The sequence below is a fragment of the Ovis canadensis genome, chromosome 26, assembly GCF_042477335.2.
Source record: "Ovis canadensis isolate MfBH-ARS-UI-01 breed Bighorn chromosome 26, ARS-UI_OviCan_v2, whole genome shotgun sequence".
In the NCBI taxonomy this organism is placed as follows: domain Eukaryota; kingdom Metazoa; phylum Chordata; class Mammalia; order Artiodactyla; family Bovidae; genus Ovis; species Ovis canadensis.
This window is the reverse complement of record NC_091270.1, coordinates 48829576-48849633: the sequence shown is the minus strand read 5'-3', so window position 1 is coordinate 48849633 and position 20058 is coordinate 48829576. Positions and strand designations below refer to the sequence as shown.

The 20058-nt window shown below is 41.0% G+C and overlaps 1 protein-coding gene across 7 annotated transcripts in view; it reads left to right on the top strand.

The window, feature by feature from the left end:
- The window catches only part of NSD3 (nuclear receptor binding SET domain protein 3), a 99377-nt gene that overhangs the window by 25896 nt on the left and 53423 nt on the right, over nt 1-20058 (top strand). For all 7 annotated transcript variants that reach the window (XM_069573021.1, XM_069573020.1, XM_069573019.1 and 4 more), the window contains exons 2-4: nt 8309-9030; nt 17105-17176; nt 17632-17794. In XM_069573021.1, coding sequence (XP_069429122.1) covers nt 8353-9030; nt 17105-17176; nt 17632-17794 — 913 coding nt within the window. In that variant the 5' untranslated portion in view covers nt 8309-8352. The remainder of the gene's footprint in view (nt 1-8308; nt 9031-17104; nt 17177-17631; nt 17795-20058) is intronic.

The window sequence follows — 20058 nt, the reverse complement described above, 5'->3', positions numbered from 1 at the left end:
ATATGCTGTCAAGATTTAATGCATGCTGTTCTGCCTTAAGAAGCAGTTGCTTTTTCTTTTTAATATTTCTTCCAGCCCCTTAGCTAAATTATTTATTTTTTTTCCCCAACATTTCACTTTAAAATTTTTCAAATCTTTAGGAAAATTAAGACTATTATAGTCGACACCTGGATTAGTTGTTAACATTTTTTGCCTTCTTTGTTTTACTCTAGATATATGTACTGTTTAAATGTTAAACCATTTGAAAGTTGTGGATCCTAGGACACTTTAAATATTTAAGCATAGCTCTTCTAGGAATAAGGACATTCTCTTACATTAACAGAATAGCGTTATCATACCCTTGAAAATTAACAGCACCATTGTTTAATAGCTTATTTATTTTTGAAATATTATTATATTTATTTCTTTGGCCGTGCTGGGTCCTAGTTGCTGCAGGCAGGACTTGCAGTTGCAGTTTGTGGGATCTAGCTCTCTGCCTAGGGCTGGAACCTGGGCCCCCTGCATGGGGAGACGGGAGTCTTGGTCATTAGGGAAGCCCCTAGTTTGCATTTTAAATTCTCATTTTCTCCTAAACACTGTTTTTTACCTCTCTGTGTATGCTTGTGTTTACATCCAGGATTTAATCAAAGTTCACGAATTGCACTGGTCTTTTCAAATAAAGAGCGGTCTTTCCACCTTTTATTTGTAACTTTCACTTTTTGAAGAGCCGGGGCCAGTTTTCTGAGAGAAGGTCCCACACTTTGGATTCGTCTGATTGCTTCCTCATTTTGAGGTTTGGTGTAAGCACTGGGAAGAGGGCTTGGGGAATGATGATGTGTGCATGAATCACACCACGAGGCCCAGGAGGCCAGCTGGCCTGCCTCTGGTAAAACCGTACCTACTCCCTTGTGTGAAGTACTCTGTCCTGTGCACAGTTCTGTTTGCAACTAGTAAGCCACCTGTGGAGTGATGGATATTGAAACCATCATTTCACTTGTCCCATTTTTGCTCAAAAACCCTTGGTGGGTCTCTCCCCATTTCCTAAAATGTGAAAGTATAAGGATATTTTTATGAGATATGCACTTTGCAGATACCTTTCTCTCTGCCTGTAATTCACTTTTTTCTCCTTTTAACTGTGTCTTTTGAAGAGCAAGAGTTTTTAATTTTGAAGTCCATTTTATCCATCTTTTTCTTTTGTAGGTCATGATATTTGCATCCTGTGGAAGGAATCTTCGCCTAACACAATCGAATATTTTCTCCCATGTTTTTAGTCTAGAAATTTTATGGTTTGACTTCAGTACCAGGTTTATTAACTAACTTATTTTTTTGTAAGGTAAAGTAAGTGTGAGGTTTGCTTTTTCCATACAGCTATCCAGTCATATTTTTTCCCAGCCTTGTCTGTTGAAAATACCATCCTTTTTCCTTGAATTTGTTGTTGCTGTTCAGTCACTATGTTGTATCCAACTCTCTTGCGACCCCATAGACTGTAACCCTCCAGGCCCCTCTGTCCATGGAATTCTCCAGGCAAGAACACTGGAGTGGGTTGCCATTTCCTTCTCCAGGGGATCTTCCTGACCCAGGGATCGAACCCATGTCTTCTGCATTGGCAGACGGATACTTTACCACTGAGTCACCAGGGAAGTCCTTTTCCTCGAATTACTTGACACCTTTGTGGAAGATCAGTTGACCATGTAACTATGGGTGTCAGTGTTTTGTTTGGTTTTTTTTTTTACAATAAGCATAACTCATTTTTTACCAAACCAGGGATTAGTGGGTGAGTAGAGTTACAGCATGGGCAAAATATCCCCAGAAATCCTGCAGGTCAGTGAAGGTATATTAGTTTTAAGCCCTTTGAGGTCAGAGATGCTTTCATTCATTTATTAATTGAACAGTATTGACTATCTAGCCTTGAATAAGATATCCATAGTCCCTGTGCTTATAGAGCATGCAGTGGAATGAGGGAGAGAGACCATAAAAAGGGAAACGCATATTTGTACAAGGCATGTTATTGTAAGTGCTGTTATGAAGGACACAAAACAGACTAAGTGAGGAGAGGGTGCTAAGGACCGCAGAAGTCTACTCTGAGAGTTAATGAGTATTCAGGTAGTTGGAGCAACAGAGGTGAAAATTCCAGTGACAGAAATGGAAGTGGGCACATTTGAGAAGTTGATAAGCCCCTGTGGCCGGAGTATGATGCTTCTGTGGCAAGTGTTGGTAGATGACTTTGGTAGTTTACAAACTGAGGCCTGAGCACGCAGTCATGATGCTGTGCCCGGATTTTACTTGAGTGCCACTGGGAGGGCATTGAAGGTTTTGTTGTTTATTTTTGCTTATTTCAGTAAATCATGTCATTACTATCTAGATGAATAAATCGAACATAACCAGTGGCTCAGAAACCTCCCTGTGGCCCCTTTCCAGTGTCTACAGCACCATTTTCAAGAAAGCAGCTACTGTTCTGACAGCTGTCCCGGTAGATTTAGGCCTAACTTCATCCTGTTTCTGACCCCTGTGTAAATGAAATCACACTATGTACTGTGTAAGTGAAATCACCGTGTCTGACCACTTTTGTTCAAAATGACATTTGTGAGAGTCCTCCCTATTGTTTGTCTTTCCTGCTGTATTTTAAGGGGTGGTCGCACGATTGGATTCATTTTTTTTAAAGGTGACGGGCCATTCTCTGGGGACATGGGTTGTGTGGAGATCAGGGAGATCGTTGTGTAAGAGCCTCGGTGAGGAACCAGAGGTGGAGTGAGATAGACCAGCGTGAGTCAGCTGCCTGGGGAGTAAGGCTCGGGGAGTTTATGGATCGGCTGGACAAGAGTAGGAGTGAGTGAAAGGGGTGTGTCATGATTCCCAGGCTTCTGGCTTTGGCAGCTGGTAGGTGGAGGTTTCATTTTCTTCTCAGGGGAAGGACACATTTAAGTAAAATAGAAACTGAGAGTTCACTATTAGACATTTTAAGGTGCTTGTGAGATGTGAATGAAGCTGCCCGACAGGCACTTGGGTTGTGTGTCTGGAGCATATTGGGTTAAAGTGGGAAGTTTGGGTAGTTCAAAGATTATGAGGCAGCTGCTATGTAGAGCATCCTGTGTTTGGTCGCTTGGTCCTGTCTGACTCTTTGCGACCCATGGGCTGTAGCCCCCAGGCTCCTCTGTTCAGGGGAGTTCCCAGCAAGGATACTGGAGAGGTTGCCCTTTCCTCCTCCAGAGGATCTTCCCGACCTTCCCGATGGAACCTGTGTCTCCTGTATCTCCTGCACTGGCAGGCAGGTTCTTTACCACTGGACCACCTGACATTACTTGGTACTGTACTAGAGTTAAAGGATACAAATTCACCATTTTATTCAACTTCTGTTGGCCATGTGACTAAGGGCAAATCACATGATCTTTCTGAGCCCCATCCCTTCTCATGTGTAAGATGGGGATAATACTTTGCTTTGTAGGATATTAGGCCACAGTTTATAGATATCTGGCTCAGTGGATGCTCAGAAAAGGTCATTCATGCCCTTGGAATTTGGGTTGGTAAAAAAAATCAGATTGTGGAAAATCTCTAAAGGCACAGAAGAGACTTGATGTGTGAGGTTTAGAACGTCAACATGGGAACAGACCCGGTGCAAGTTGGCTTTAGAAGCATCCCCTGGCAGCTGTGCAGGAAGAGACTAGAGGTGAGAAATACCTAGAAAATCAGTTGTAGTTCCAGGATCAGGTGCTGACGAGGGCCTGGCCTGAGATGGATATAGAAATCAGAAAACAAATCAAGGACTTCCCTGGTGGCTCAGCGGTAGAGAATCTGCCTGCCAATACAGGAGCTACGGATTTGATCCCTGGGCTGGGACGATTGCACACGCCCCAGGGCAGCTAAGCCCATGCACCGCAACTGCTGAGTCTGTGCTCTAGAGCCCAGGAGCGGTGATTGCTGAAGTCCACGCACCCTAGCGCCCGTGCTCTACAACAGGAGGAGCCACTGCAATGAGAAGCACACACATGGCTGCCAGAGAGGAGCCTGCACTCTCTGCAGCTAGGAAAAAATGCCTGAGCAGCAGTGAAGACCCAGCACAGCCAAAACTAAATACAGTTTAAAGGAAAAGAACAAATCAGAGTTCAAAGGAACAGGTACTAGACTTGTCCAATGTTTAGTTTTATGGCTTCTCTGAGAAGGAAGAATCAGTCACCCTCATATGAACCTGAGGCTCCTGGCCTGGGAGCTGGAAAAACAGTGGAAGCAGCGAGCAGTGCAGGGTAGTCTGGAAGCAAAGCTGAGTTAGGAAAGGACAGTCTGCTCAGCTTTAACATAGGACTCTCAAGACAATTTTGTGTTGTCTCTGGGTGGTTGGATAGTCTCTGGCATGTGATCTCGTGGAAAACAACACAGGATTAGAAAGCTAAGAGACTGATTCTTTTTCAGGCTTACTTGCTAATTAGCTTTGTAGTCTTGGGAAATTTGGCAAATATTGAGTGTAGTTATCTGAAAAATGAAGCTAACACCTGCCCTGTCAGCTGTACAGGATTGTTTTGTCGATCAAATAAGAAAGTATGTGAAAACACTGTGTAATTGCAAACTTTTATGCGTGCGTGTGTGCTAAGTCACTTTAGTGGTATCCAGCTCTTTGTGATTCTTTGGACTGTAGACCACTAGGCGTATCCAGCTCTTTGTGATCCTTTGGACTGTGGACCACTAGGCTCCTCTATCCATGGGATTCTCCAGGCAAGAATACTTGGGTGGGTTGCCATTTCCTTCTTCAGGGGATCTTCTTAACCCAAGGACTGAACCCATGTCTCTGTCTCCTGCATTGGCAGGTGGGTTCTTTACCACTAGTGCCACCTGGGAAGCCCTCTAACTTTTATGCTGTAATTGTAATATAGTAATGTTATTTCTTTTCTTAGTTCAAACTAAAGTAAAATATTTGGTTATAGGGCTAGAGAAGAGAAGGGGGAAATGCCAGACTTCTTAGAAGTTTGTGTTTGGAACTAAGTCAGAAGTATCAGAAATCTGAATTGTTGTTGTTGTTCAGTCGCTCAGTCATGTCAGACTCTCTCTGATCCCATGGACTGCAGCACACCAGGCTTCTCTATCCTCTGCCATCTCCCAGAGCTTGCTCAAACTCACATCCATTGAGTTGGTGATGCCATCCAACCATCTCGTCCTCTGTTCCCTTTTCCTCCTGCCTTCAATCCTTCCTAGCATCAGGGTCTTTTCTAATGAGTTGGCTTTTCATATCAGGTGGCCACAGTATTGGAACTTCAGCATCAGTATCAGTCCTTCCAGTGAATATTCAGGATTGATTTCCTTTAGGATTGACTGGTTTGATCTCCTTGCAGTCCCTGAGTGCATGTGCCTGAAAACCTCTAAAGACTATGGGACATTATCTGGAAGCTGATCTTGAGTATGACAGTTACAAGAACCAAAAGCACAGATTGCATCATGTCAAATGCTGGTATTTAACTTGCTTTCAAGTTGGAAGTTTGGAGAACTGTTGAATTCTACCTGTATACTTGCCCCATGTGTGTTTACGGAATTTAGAACATACTTTCTTGTGTCTGTGAGCTACATATTTTTGTCAAGGGTCAGATTAGCGTAAGGTTCAGTTCTTAAGCTATATATATAAATGATTTCTAATCTTTATGAGCATTATCAGTATGATATGCTGGTTAGGAACACAGACTCTGAGACCAGACTGCCTGTTGGGAGCATTAAATGGTGTCCTGTTTATAGAGCTCTTAGAGTGGCTCCTGGCACATACTAAACTCTCTTTTAAGTGTTAGTGGTGGTTATTATGAAATGGTTAGTTGTTGTTTTAGCAGTGACCAAGCAATAAAGAATAGAGTTGACCAAAATGTTCATGTGGGTTTTTCCATACGATGTAATGGAAAACACCAGACAAACTTTTGGGCCAACCCAATACCTGAGCAGAAGAAACAAATCCTCAGAACTTAACACCTGAGGAAAGTGGCAGTGGCGTAATGGCAAAAATCTTGGGCTTCAGAGTCAGAGATGCCTACGTGCGAATCCTGATTCAGCCTTCTTGGCGTTGGGGTTTAAGCAAGGCCCCTAAGAACGCCTCTGCAGCTCACTTTCTTTATCTGTGAGCCAGGAGTCACTCCACCTTGAAGAGTTGTTTTGAGGATTAAGTGAGATGTGTAAAAAGTGCTTGGTCCAGAGTAGATGCTAAGGAAGTGGGAGTGCTCTCTCACATCCTGTGGCTGCTGCCTCCCTCCCCCCCACCTCACTCCAGTATAGAGCAGTAAAGGCAATTTGATTTTCTGTAAGCTCTCACATTCATTCGTTTGCAAGTTAAGAACTGGTAACGTTCATTCCACTTGCAAACATCAGAATAAACAGCTGTTTAATTAGATACACCTTGGAAAATGTTGTCAGCTTTTATTTCCTTCTTCCTTTCACTGTTTTGGCTTACTTGCTATATCATTTTTCTACTAGAACCATGATGGTGGACATTACCAGTAAATCACAGAATTGAACTGGGCTCTAGTCTCCGAATCCACTTCCCTGCATTCTGCCATCTACAGTTAGCTCATCAGACTTGACACAGTAGTGAAATCCTCTCAGCCTCAGAGCTGTTTAGAAGAGGTGTTTATAGGATTTTCAAAATTATATCTGGGCAGTCCATTAATCTCCTGTCTCAAGATGTGGACCTGTCAAACCTATGACAGAGCAGAGTGGTCTCAAAGCATTTCCTAACAGATGCTCATCCATACTGTAACATTGTCACACGGTGTGGGCAATTCCAGACACCTTCTAGAAAAGGCACAGTAACTCTAAGTAAAGCAGTGACCTGGCCAGCAGTGTGCATCAGTATCAGCTGGAATGTGGCCTTAAAATACTCATGCTTTATATATGGAATCTAGAAAGATGGTACTGATGAACCTATCTGCAGGGCAGCAATGGAGATGCATACATAGAGAACAGACTTGTGGGCATGGAGGGTAGGGGGTCAAGGAGAGGGTGAGACGAATGGAGATAGTAGCATGGAAGTGTATCCACTACCATATATAAAATAGATAGCCAGTAGGAATTTGCTGTATGACTCAGGGAGCTCATGTGACAACCTAGAGGGGTGGGATGGGGTGGGAAGTGGGAGGGTGGTTCAGTGGGGAGGGGACATATGCACACCTGTGGCTGAATCAAGTTGGTGTATGACAGAAACTAACACAATATTGTAAAGCAGTTATCCTTCAACTAAAAATAAATAACAAATATATAGAGAACTGGAAAAAAAATACTCATGCCCTAGGCCTCACCCCAGATTTACTGAATCTGGGTCATCAGTACATAGGTCTTGACATGTGCCTTTTGTAAAAGTAAAGATGATTCTACTATCTATATCACTGATTAAAAGCAACTAGATGCTGGCGAGAGCATGGGAACTAGCTGTCCCCTCACACTGTTGGTATGAGTATAAATTGATACGGTACAGCCTATAATAAGCTATTCTATAGAACAGTTTTACAGTATCATCAGACTTTCAAATCTGTCCTAGAGAAATACATATATGCGTAAAGATACAGTTTCAAGGAAGTTTTCTGTAAGCCCATTTATAATATCCAAGAGTTGTGAGCAACTGAATGATTGTCATGGTTATATATGGTAGATTCCACAGTTGTTTACTGTGTGACCACAGCCACTTAGAGAGTGAAGGATGTATGAGAATGATCTATATATGGCTGATGTAGAAAGATAGCTAGGATTTATTTTAAGTTGAATAAGCAAGTCGCAGATTAAAATATTTTAAATATTTTGTGTGTAAATATATAGAGAAAGATCTAGAAGAATACCCACTGGAGTATTTACGTGGTTACACGTGACTTAATCGGCCTTTTAAATTTTGTATTTAAAATATTTGCAGTAAGATTTTATTATTTTTGTAATAACAGAACCACTGGACAAAACATGAATGATCCAAGGAAAACTCCCATGGAACTTAATTTGTATGCATCAAGACACTGCTGATTTTGCAATTACCAGTTTTAACTGAGACTTATAATCTCTAACTTGGGAAACAAAGGAATGTCAGAACAATTTTGCATGTTTGCAAAGAGGACAGAATTTTTGTTACTCAAGTTGTTATGACAGTCATTGAGTTTCAAACAGATAAGCATTTACAATAAAAAGTGTTCTGTGTCAGAATCACATTGGCTGCTTGTTTTAAAAACAGTGTGCAGGGGGCGGGGCGGGGCGGGAAAAAAAAAACTGTGCAGATCTGGATATGAAAATGGGCTTCAGGATATTTTCTTTTAATCCTTTGCTATTGATTAGCCATCTAGCCTTTGAGGTTATTAACTAACACTTTTTGATCTCTCTTTTAAAACTTTAGGCCCGATGAGAGAAAGGGAAAGTTAAGGATGCTGGAGCAGAACAATGGATTTCTCTTTCTCTTTCATGCAAGGGATCATGGGAAACACAATTCAGCAACCACCTCAACTCATTGACTCCGCCAACATCCGCCAGGAGGATGCCTTTGATAACAACAGTGACATTGTTGAAGATGGTGGCCAGACACCATATGAAGCTACCTTGCAGCAAGGCTTTCAGTACCCACCCACAACAGAAGATCTTCCTCCACTCACGAATGGCTACCCACCGTCCATCAGCATGTATGAAACTCAAACCAAATACCAGCCGTATAACCAGTATCCCAATGGGTCCGCCAACGGCTTTGGTGCAGTTAGAAACTTTAGCCCCACTGACTATTACCATTCAGAAATTCCAAACACACGACCCCATGAAATTCTGGAAAAGCCTTCTCCTCCACAGCCACCACCACCTCCTCCTTCGGTACCACAAACTGTGATTCCAAAGAAGACTGGCTCACCTGAAATTAAACTAAAAATAACCAAAACTATCCAGAATGGCAGGGAATTGTTTGAGTCTTCCCTTTGTGGAGACCTTTTAAATGAAGTCCAGGCAAGTGAGCACACAAAGTCAAAGCATGAAAGCAGAAAAGAAAAGAGGAAAAAGAGCAACAAGCATGACTCAGCTAGATCTGAAGAGCGCAAGTCGCACAAAATCCCCAAATTAGAACCAGAAGAACAAAATGTAAGTTGAAACATCTTTTTGAAAAATTTTGTAATATTTTCACATTTACTGGAAGTCCAAGAGATCTTTTTCCAGTTTTTTTCTCTTCAAATGTAAACATTTCTGATAACTTCTTTCTTCTGATCTCTGGCAAGGAGCTTGGGTTATGATGACAGGTGGTAAGTAGATATTTGTTGAGTAAATGAATGGACATCATCTGAGTAAAGAAATATTTTAAAAATATGTGACACTAAAAGTCTTGCCTCTGATGTGTCTTTGTTTAGCAGTCTCACTTAATCTTGCTTGTAATAAACTGGCTTCTGAAGATGAAGAGGAAAGTCAGTGAGAATATGGTTAATGAAATTGGTTTTCCATTGTTTCAGAACTTCAGCTTTTTTTTTGGTCTGGTTGCACCGGGTCTTCCTGGCTGCCTGTGGACTTTCTCTAGTTGTGGCAAGCAGGGGCTACTCTTTGTTGCAGTGGTCAGGCTCCTCATTGCAGTGGCTTCTCTTGTTGCAGAGCACAGGGTCTAAGGCACTGGGGCTTCAGCTCCATAGTTGCGGATCCTGGCTCTAGAGTACGGGCTCAGTAGCTGTGGTGTGTGGGCTCAGCTGTTCCACAGCATATGGGATCTTCCCCAGCCAGGGATGGAACCCCGTGTCTCCTGCACTGGCAAGCAGATTCTTATCCACTGTGCCACAGAGGAACCGCCTGGACCAACGTTTGCCAGGAGAGCTTAGATTTACATTCATCCTAGTGTGTTTGCTGCAAAATAACCTGAGGTAAACAAAGGAACTCTTTATTAAAATCAGAGTTAGTATTCATACATACTCATTAAAACTTCAGGTAGCATTTTATAAAAGTCATCCTTTGCTGGTAACTTAAGATGCGTGCTACTAGTTTTTTTTTTAACGTCTCTGAGGTTTCAGTATTAATTTTCTTAATAACGAGGTATGTAACAAATCAATTCTAGCTTGAGTGAAGAGTTTTTCATTAATATTCTAATATACAGTATGACTTGAAGATGTCCCCAGACCTATTTGGGAAGAAATGAATGCTTTTCTATCTGGTATGCAAGTTAATTTGTTATCTTCTATTCAAAGAAATGTTTACATCTTACCAACTCATCTTTTCCTTAGTAGCTGAGTTCCACTTCTTTATGCAGATCAACATGGTCTTTCACTGGAGTAAAGGTCACACCTGTTCTAGGCTCTCACAAGTCTCAGTGTGATAAGTCAATATGTTTTTCTCATTTTCTATTGTTTATCTTAATCACTTAACAAATATCCACTGAGTACCTAATGTGTGCTAGACACTTTTCTAAGAATTGAAAGTTGGCCAGCAAGTGAAAAGTAAAGATGCCTACTTTCAGGGTGCTAACATTCTAGTAAGAGGAGCCAGAAAATACACACACGCACACATGCACACACGTGCGCGCATGTGCATGTAAACGTGTCTAGGTTCAGATAGTGATAAGTGCTATGAAGAAAATAAACTGAGTGAGGAGATAAAGAGAAGTTGTGGACACTAGCAGTTCTGCCATCTTAGTTCTGTAGCTGTAAAATGACTCTGAAGCTAAATGGTTTCTGAAATGCCTTTAAATTTCTTAAGTCATTTATTAAATGCACTCCCCCGCCTCGCATAGATCTTAGCTCATGCAGTATCTTACACTGTTGATTAAGTGAATGAATCAGTGAAAGGAGAGAAGTTACCTTTTTCCCCTCCAGATACATCCACTGTAGTATTTCTTTCATGGACCTGCAGTGAAAAGACATGTGAAACCCCAGTGACCCTTGGGAATCACGAAAATGCATAAAACCTGAATCTGGTTCTAGCTGAGGTTCTAAGAACCATCTTGCTGGCCCAAATTTGTTTTGCTCTAAAGAATCCGGCAAATAGGAGAATATCAGATTTTACTTACTAGGCTAGACTTCTTGCCTCATTGATAAAAATATTAAAACGTATAGTTTAAAATATATCTCACAATAGAAATAGGGCTGGAAGCAGTTAGAGGCAAGAGAAGATAGCCTTTTCATTTTTCATATCCACTCTTTGCTGTATTGGAATCTAGGAAACAGTTCAGTGCAATGATATGTCTAGGAGTCACTTTTCAGTGAGACTTTAAAGCCAATTCTGTCTTTGTTTGTTGTCTGCTATGTCTGGCCGTTTATATCACTTAAACCTTCAGTTAATGGTTATATCCAGGAATTAAATGGTTAGATGTGATTTAAGAGTTTTAGTTCATTTTCTTTTTTTTTTTAATTAATCTTGTATGGGCATAATTTAATATTTCATTATTTAGGATCTTACAGTCTCTTAGGGTAAAGGAATGTCAGTTTGATTGAAGGTATAGACGTGGTAAGTGGCATTGAGTGCCTTAAATGTTACCAAGACCATTGCCTGAAAGTTGAGCTTTCGGGGAAAATCTAGGGTTGTTGTTTTTCTTTTCCCCTTGTTTTTCTCCCCTGACCCACCACATTTTCTTTCAAAGAAATGTAGTGAAGAGCTAAGCTCTTGTTAGTTGAATTTGATTAATCAGACTTCTGTCGCACATGTGGGGCAGGTCTAAGCTTATGGGAAGGGGCCATAAAAGTGCTGCTGCGCTCTGACAGTAGAACATTGAAGCCGGCGTCCCAGGACCCTGCTTATTGTTAGGGTTGTGCCTCTGCTAAGCCGTGCAGACAGGGATGTGCACACATCAGCCTGCTTTTTTTGTAACCGTGTATGGTTTTATAGGTGTTTCCTTAACTTGAACAACGTTCCTTTTGCTTCCTTGAGGATGGCTGATTTAAGTGTTTCAACTTTTGATACGCTTGTGACTCCTGGCTGTCACTAGAGGCCCACACCCTTGGCGTCCAGCATTACAGAGGGCCCGGAAGGGAAAGAGAAGCCCACGGAAGTGTTTGCAGACACCACTGGACACCTCCCCTCCCCCAGACGCCCAAGGGCAGCCCAGTGAGAGCTGGTGCCTGGAGTGACTGTCCTCAAGCTGGGTTCGTTGATAACTATATCTAGATGTACAGATGTATATTTCTTCCTTAAAAGCTCAGTCATGGGTTCTTTTTTGAGACAGACAAAGCAAACAAATTCTCATCTAAAAACAAGATTCCACTCACTCCTGTTTTCTTTCCTTTTTTCTTAGTATTAGCTCTACGAGTATTTCCTCCCAATTCTGAGCTATCTGGCCTTCTAAAGAGTGGCTGTTCTGTGGAACAGCCTAAGTATATCTTTCCAACAATGAAAATGTGTGTCCAGACATCTCAGCAGCAGCAGACCTGCTATCACTACTGAAACTGTATATTTTGTAAAGCTGCTTTAGCTGCTTTCTCTCCCACCAAATTAGAAACATGTGGAAATGTTTCTGCACTTCTTCCTCCTTGGCAGGTGTAATGCCTCAGGCATGTGAGCGTAGGCTCTGTTTAAACACTGGTCTTCCACCAGCCCTCGGTGGGCTTATCCACTAAGGCCAGGCCCAGTAACTCTCAACTTGCCATTTTCACATATAAAAAGCCAGACAGCTTCTTTGGCCCCATTAGCACTAAGTTAGAGGTTATATCTTGTTCTCCAGTCTCAGATTGTTCGATCTTAAAATTCTTAGAAACTGTTTATATGCATTACGAACTCACAGGTTATTCAGAAAGTAAAAGAAAAAATGCATGAGCAGTTTACTGGCTTTACATTTTTCTTCCCACCTTCAATGATGACACAAGGTTTTGGTTCCTGTAGAGAATACGATTTTACTTAATGTTTGAAAACTCTTAAGGACTTGGAACTCTGCCAGATTTGATGTGTATTATTCATCGTGATAAATCTCTTTCTTGGATTTTAATAAAAATACTAGGTGGGTGTGTGTGTGGGTGGGTGTGGGTGTGTGTGGGTGTGGGTGTGGGTGTGTGTGTGTGTGTGGTTAGAACTGTGTGGCTTGCAGGATCTTAGTTCCCTGACCGGGGATTGAACCCAGGTGTTGGCAATGAAAGCCCTGCGTCCTAATCACTGCACCACCAGGGAATTCCCCCAGTTTTTTTTTAAAGGAATATTTAGGGCAATAGAATTTTATTTTAGCTGCCATTAGCATATTTTTTCCTACCAGATTAAGAAATTTCCTATGATTCTTTACTGGAAAAAAAAGGTCTTTCCACGTGAAATCAGCTAAAAATGTAAAGAGATTGTACACCCATAAAAATCATTTAAAATTAAGATGTCTCTAAAGCTATGAAGAGTTTGCTCACTGTCATCTTTTTCTCTGATGCTTTCTCTTCCTAAAGCGGCACTGTTAGTACCAAAAAGGTATCTTCAATCCCTGTTTAGTTTTAATCTCTTTTAAGCTTATCTATCCTTTGAACAGTCAAAGAAAAGTGGATTTTATACCCAGCAATATTTTATCTGTTGGCAATTTCTGACTCCTTATTTTTCTTGACTCCTAAGCATTTGACTGCCATTGACCATTTCATCTTAAAAAGTCCCCTTCTTAATTGATGTTTGTGGTAATCTGTTATCTCTCTTTACCTTTTTGAGCTCAAGTCTTAGATCTCCAAATGCCTACTAGATATTTCTGTTTTGGTCACGTATTAGCACATTTTGCAATGTATATTCACATTCTATCATTGCAGCACCTTTATTTGACTTTTTTCTTCTATTTTTGCAGTTTGAAAGCTTAGAATAAATCTTGTTAGGCTTCTTTTTCTCCCTTGTCATTTCTTTCCTTTTAAAATGACTGTGTTTAAAAAAAAAAAAAAAAAACTTAGTTCTTTGAAAGTGATTTTAACTTTGTTTTGAGCCAGCCTGAAGGCAAGGCAGGCTTCCCTGATAGCTCAGTTGGTAAAGATTCCATCTGCAATGCAGGAGACCCTGGGTTGGGAAGATCTCCTGGAGCAGGGAAAGGCTACCCACTCCAGTATTCTGGCCTGGAGAATTCCATGGACTGTGTTAGACCATGGGGGTTGCAAAGAGTTGGACACGACTGAGCGACTTTCATTTGAAAGAAAGGCGAACAACCTGGAACCAGCCAGGAAAATCAGGAAGAGATAAGACATTTGAATAATATAAAGGTTTTGAAGGAAATCCTGTCTTTAATCCAGAAAGGGAGAAATGTTTATGAGCTTCAGATCAGCTCTTACAATAGTAGGATTCCATCGTTTGGCAGAGATGAGTCACTCTTATCTGTCTGGCTTCAGAGTTAAAGGTCCTCGCAAATGCTCCGACATCCCCAAGACTGAAGGCAGGGGAGGAGGAGGAGGACTTGCTTTCCCAGCTACACACATGCTTGCCCAGGTAGCCCTGTCCTCCTGCTGTAGCTTGAGAATTGAGAAGATGAGGTCAAGGCTTACTGTATATCTTTGGACTGAAATGAAGCTGCCTATGCAAATGTGGACAGTATTTTTAAACTGCCTTGTCACACCAGTGACTGGGGGTGGGAGGGGGGGAATTCTCACTTGAACATAGGTTTCTCTCTCCTGCTCAGTGAGTGAGTCCTATCGGATTAGCCAGTCATAGCAGCGCCACAGACCATCAGACAGAGTTCACGTAGTGCCACGAAGAGCCGCCACCATCTTCTTCCATGCGGGCTACTTCCAGTATTTTCAGTAGCCTCCTGATTAAACATCCCGCCTCCCCTCTTGCTCCTTTCCAAGATATTCTCCACACAACAGCTAACACGATCATTTTAAAACAGAAATTGGCATGTGTTACTTCTCCCCGTAATCCTCCTCTGAGGCTTTCATTGCACTTGAGATAAAACCCTTGAACATGGCTCACTAGATATTGGTGAGGTCGCCTCCTCCCCTCTCGTCTTGTAACCTCTCTCCTCTTTGGGGCAGTTGTGGCCGCCGTAAGGGCTCTTTTGAAGTTCCTACCTTTGTTTAACCTCGGAGACTTCACACATGCTGCTATTCTCTGGAATGTTCTTTCCCCCGCTTTTTTACTGGACTACAACTCCTCTTCTTTTGGTTCAGATTATACTTTCTCAGAGAGGCTTTTCCTGATAGCTGCATGCCCACACACTGTTACTTCTCTTCATACATTGTATGAGTGTATGTTTGTGTTGAATTCCCAAATGGTTCAGCGGGTAAAGAATCTGCCTGCAACGCAGGAGACTCAGAAGACGAGGGTTCAATCCCTGGGTCGGGAAGATCCCCTGGAGAATGGCATGGCAACCCACTCCAGTATCCTTGCCTGGAGAATCCCATGGACAGAGGAGCCTGGTGGGCTACAGTCCATGGGGTTGTAAAGAGTGAGACATGATTGAGTAACTAACGGTGCTTCATATTTGTCTGTTCGTCTATCCTACCCACCTGTGAGCTCTTTGAGGTCAGGCGTCACATCTGTATGTTTTACCACTACACACCAGCTTCTAGAACAGCCCAGGAACTCTGTGGGCACTGTCCAGGGAACGACCCACACGTGGGGATTGGCATATGAGTCTCGCTTATCATTTCCTAACAGTTTTCATAGTTTATTTTACTTAATAAAACTTTGTTTTTATAGCAGTGTCTTAAATGTCTTGAATTAATTGAATGGAGAATTTTAAGTAGCTTCTAGAATTAGCCATAGTTTTTTGTTTTTTGTTTTTTTTGGAATTAGCCATAGTTTTTAAGTGAAATTAGACCCAAGTTAATGGTCTCTTAGACCTCTCTTTCTTTTAAGTCATCTAAATTAAATTCTGTTCTTTGACAAGTAAGAAAAGTTTTTGAACATTTTAAATTACAAAAGCAATTGCTTTTTACAGAAAATGAAATATACAGATATCTGTCTTTCCTCATCATTTTCCTAATCTCCTTCCTCAAATATAACTACTCTAATCAGTTTATTGTACAATGTATCAAATATTTTTCAAGGCATGTCCAGGCTATTTTTTTAAAGAATTTTTTAATTTTATTTCTTTGGCTGCACTGGGTCTTGGTTGCTCACAGGCTTTCCCCAGTTGCGATGTGAGGGCTTCTCTTGTTGCAGGGCACGGCCTCTAGGCTCCCAGGCTTAGCTGTTCTGCATCACGTGGAGTTTTCCTGGACCAGGGATCAAGCCTGTGCCCCCTGCACTTGGCAGGCAGATTCTTACCACCGGACCACCAGAGAAGTCCTTACAGGCTGTTTTTAAATAACAAGTGTGAAGATGTTGATAGGTGTGGGTTACTGACTTGAGATCGTGTTGCAGTCACCATCCCTGTGCTTAGATTTTTTCACTTTGTTTATTTCTATAGGACAGGTTCCTAAAATACAATTGCTAAACTAAAGAGTTTGTTTTGAGTTTTGCTCCCAAATTGCCTCCTCAAAGATGTGTAGAAATCAACTTTTAAATAACGTATTTGTGGGTTTTATGACTAGAAAAGTAATGTGATGTTTACCATAGGCAATTTGACAAATATAGAAAAACACATCCAAAAAATCACATAGTCCATCTTCTGGTGGTATCCTGCTACTCTTTTTTTTCCTGTACACATAAAAATTATTTTTCCAGGATTGGAATCACACTATACAAATTGCTTTGCAGTTTGTTGTTTACAAATAACATTATATTGTTATTTTTCTGTGTCACTTAAAAATTCGTATTAAAATTCTACTAACTAGTTGTATTACAGTTTATTAGTTAACTCTGTACTTTTGGACATCCAGACTAATTCTGATATTTGCTCTTGTAAAATATCACCGATGTGATTATCTTTGTATGTATGTATGTATGTATATATGTATGTATCAGTGCTTTTTCAGTATGCATTTTTAGAATGGATTTGCTGGGCCAGAGTCTGAAAATTTAAGGCTTTTCATACATATTACCAAATTGTTCTCTAGAAGAATTCCAAGTTACTTCTTACTAGCAATCTCAGAGTGCCCATTTTTCTGTCCTCTGATAGGTTAAAAAAAATGAGAATCAACAGATTAAGAAATTAAGTTTTTAAAGAGATAGCATAAGAAGTAGGAGCGTTGGCTGTGGTGTAGAGTGGACATGGGATGTTAAGACACAGTGTCATATGCTGTGGACATTGTACTCCTCACGGTATTCAGTTAATGTATGTCCCTGATTTCCTTTGCTGTTGCGCTTTCTTTCTTTGTATGTGTGTCACTGTTCTTTGGTTTGCTGCCATTTTATTCTTTTCACCTAGAGACCAAATGAGAGAGTTGACCCTGAATCGGAAAAACCAAGAGAAGAGCCAGCGCCGAAGGAGGAGCCCCCGGTGAGTGGCTTAGTGAACTCTGTGTAACCAGACATGGTGTGCAAAGGTGGGTGCAGAGTGATTGAATTAGAACACACACAGCACCTATTGCTACTTCAGGAATTATACTGAAATAAATCTTGGAGCTGGCTTAAGAGGTTGATTTTTTTTTTTTTTAGGGAATTACTTTCCTTTTAAAATCTATGACCATTTTTTCATACTTGTGAATTTTGAGATCACTTATCAATAATTGGGTGATAGAAACCATCCATCCTATTTTTAATATTTGGGGTGGGGCTTATTAATTATTTTCCTCCTCTCTTCTTCCCTTTTGCTAGATATGGATAGCAGGCATCAGACAAAAGTATGAGTGAAGATAAATTTTCCATGGTTAGCATGTTTGATGTATTTTGTACATTTTTCTTTTTAAAAGTTTCTTTTCTACTGACAAAGTTCTTTATGACCTTTTCCTGCAGGTTCAGCCGACATTACCTTCTGTTCCTACAGCAGAGGCGTCCGCTGGTGTGAAGTTCCAGGTCGGCGATCTTGTTTGGTCTAAGGTGGGAACCTATCCTTGGTGGCCTTGCATGGTGTCCAGTGACCCCCAGCTTGAGGTGCACACCAAAATTAACACAAGAGGTAAGAAGAGGCATGAATGGGTGTTAAGTAAAAATGGGTATTGGGGCAAAAAAGTGACTCTTAAGTGTTATTATGAATATTAAAGTACATACATGATAATATAATCTGACACTACAAAAACACGTGTGTGTGTGTGTGCACATTCGTGCTTAGTTGTGTCCAACTCTGTGTGACCCCATGGACTGCAGCCTGCCAGGCTCCTCTGTCTGTGGAAGTCTCTAGGCAAGGATACTGGAGTGGGTTGCCATTTCCTCCTCCAGGGCTCTTCCCGACCCGGGGATGGAACCTACATCAGTGTCAGTTTTTGATGAACAGTGTAATAACAATGGTTATCTTAGCTGGCAGAGAGGCTCTACAGCTGACATAGTCCTTGTTTTCCCTTGAAGCATCCTATGTTTGTTTTATAATTTCTTTCACATTTCTATTTTAAAAACAAACAAACCTTCATCTGACTGTCCTCTCATATGAATTCCAAAAGAAAGCAGACCTGTAAGTGGTGAAACGCCTTATGTGAGCTTAAGGGCCTTTGGGCCAAGCTTTCTTTGAACATTTTTGTTTCATCTTTGACGCCTGTGGGTACTAATTTTTTACTCAATGAGGTGCTTTTCATCCTGATAAATTTTGCAAAATGCTTTTTTCCTCCTTAACTCCCATTTTGTTTTTGTGGGTTTTTGAGGTTTTGTTTATTTTTAATTAAAAACTTTCTTTTTACTCCATTTTTGAATCTGTAAATTTACTGAAACATACCTAAATATTCAATGTGATAAATAAGTATACTTTGAATGGCATAGAATCCTGCCTTAGGAATGTCAATAAATGTTAAGAAGATGTTTGACCAAAATCTGTAGGGTAGATTCCTAGGAATGGACTTGCTTATTAATAGCCAAAGGAAGGTTGGAGTTTGGAATTTATTTCTGGATATTTGCTTTGTGGAATCACTTGTCAAGTCCCTTATTGCCTGTGACAACTTTGCACCTATTTCTTTTTCTCTCATTTTAAACTTCTATATTGGTGCCTGTTCACTGTTATGAGGAGAAAAAAGGTCCGACAAGTCAGATTTGTGATGAGATCTGCCATATTTGCAACTCTTGTGCTACCCAGCAAGGGATCCAGCCAGATGCAGAAGACAATCATCTCGTCATTATAGTGCGCTGAGTAATGGTTGGGGAGACTGGAAGCTTCAGTGGGACAGAAGTTTAAAAAAAAGCAACATTACCTACTGTCTAGCACAGGGAGCTCTGCTCAGTGTTATGTGGCAGCCTGGATGGGAGGAGAGTTTGGGGGAGAATGGAGGCATGTGTAGCTGAGTCCCTTTGCTGTGCACCTGAAACTATCACAACAGTGTTAATTGGCTGTACCCCAGTACAAAATTATAAAAATTTTTTAAAAAGTACGTTGTTGGATGTCCGCTTTTGTGCAAGGATCACTGTTGAACAGTTCTTTTGTAGGACTTCCCTGGCTGTCCAGTGGTTGAGACTCTATACTTCCAGTGCAAGGAGTGCAGGTTTGATCCCTGGTTAGGGAACTAAGAGCCCACATGCTGTGTGGCATGGCCAAAAAAAACAACACAAAAACAACTCCTTTGTATGTGTTCTTAAGCAGCCCTTGTGGCATCAACACTGTGAAGCAGAGCCTAATATCATCTTGCTTCAGATCTGTAAATAGAGTCTCAAAGAAATCTTCGTCCATCACCTTCACTCTTAACCACTAGTATATAATAAGGGGAGAAAATAACTGAACCCCCTGCTCATGAGTTACAGAGGCTGAGGAAGGCAGTCCTAGTTCTTTCATTTATGTAGTAAGGGTGTTGGACTATTAATCTCTGAAGTGCCTTGCACTTTTAATAATCTGTGAATCTTGAATGAGAGAAGACAGGGACAAGGATTTCCCAAGAGGGACAAGCCTTCTTAGATAAAACAGTGCGTGTCTGGGCCTCCAGAGCATTCTGAAATCCTGCATTACGTGAGAGCTGTGGTTCCTCAGTTTCTCTCCCTTTAGAAAACCAGCCTTTTGGGATTATATAAAGAATTTTTTTTTTTCTGGCATACAAAGGAAGGTACAATTTATGCCTCATCTTTTATTTCAAAGGAAGTATTTGCATTCATGTTATGAATTAATCTGGTCTGGTCCTCAGTACTTTAGTGCTGGAAAAACTGAGTTTTGTTTGTACTGTTGAGGAAACCAAAATCTGAGAATTTAGGCTTGAAAAATATACCTTCTGATAATATCTTCAATTTTCTCTTTTCTGCAGTAGTTTTTGAAGT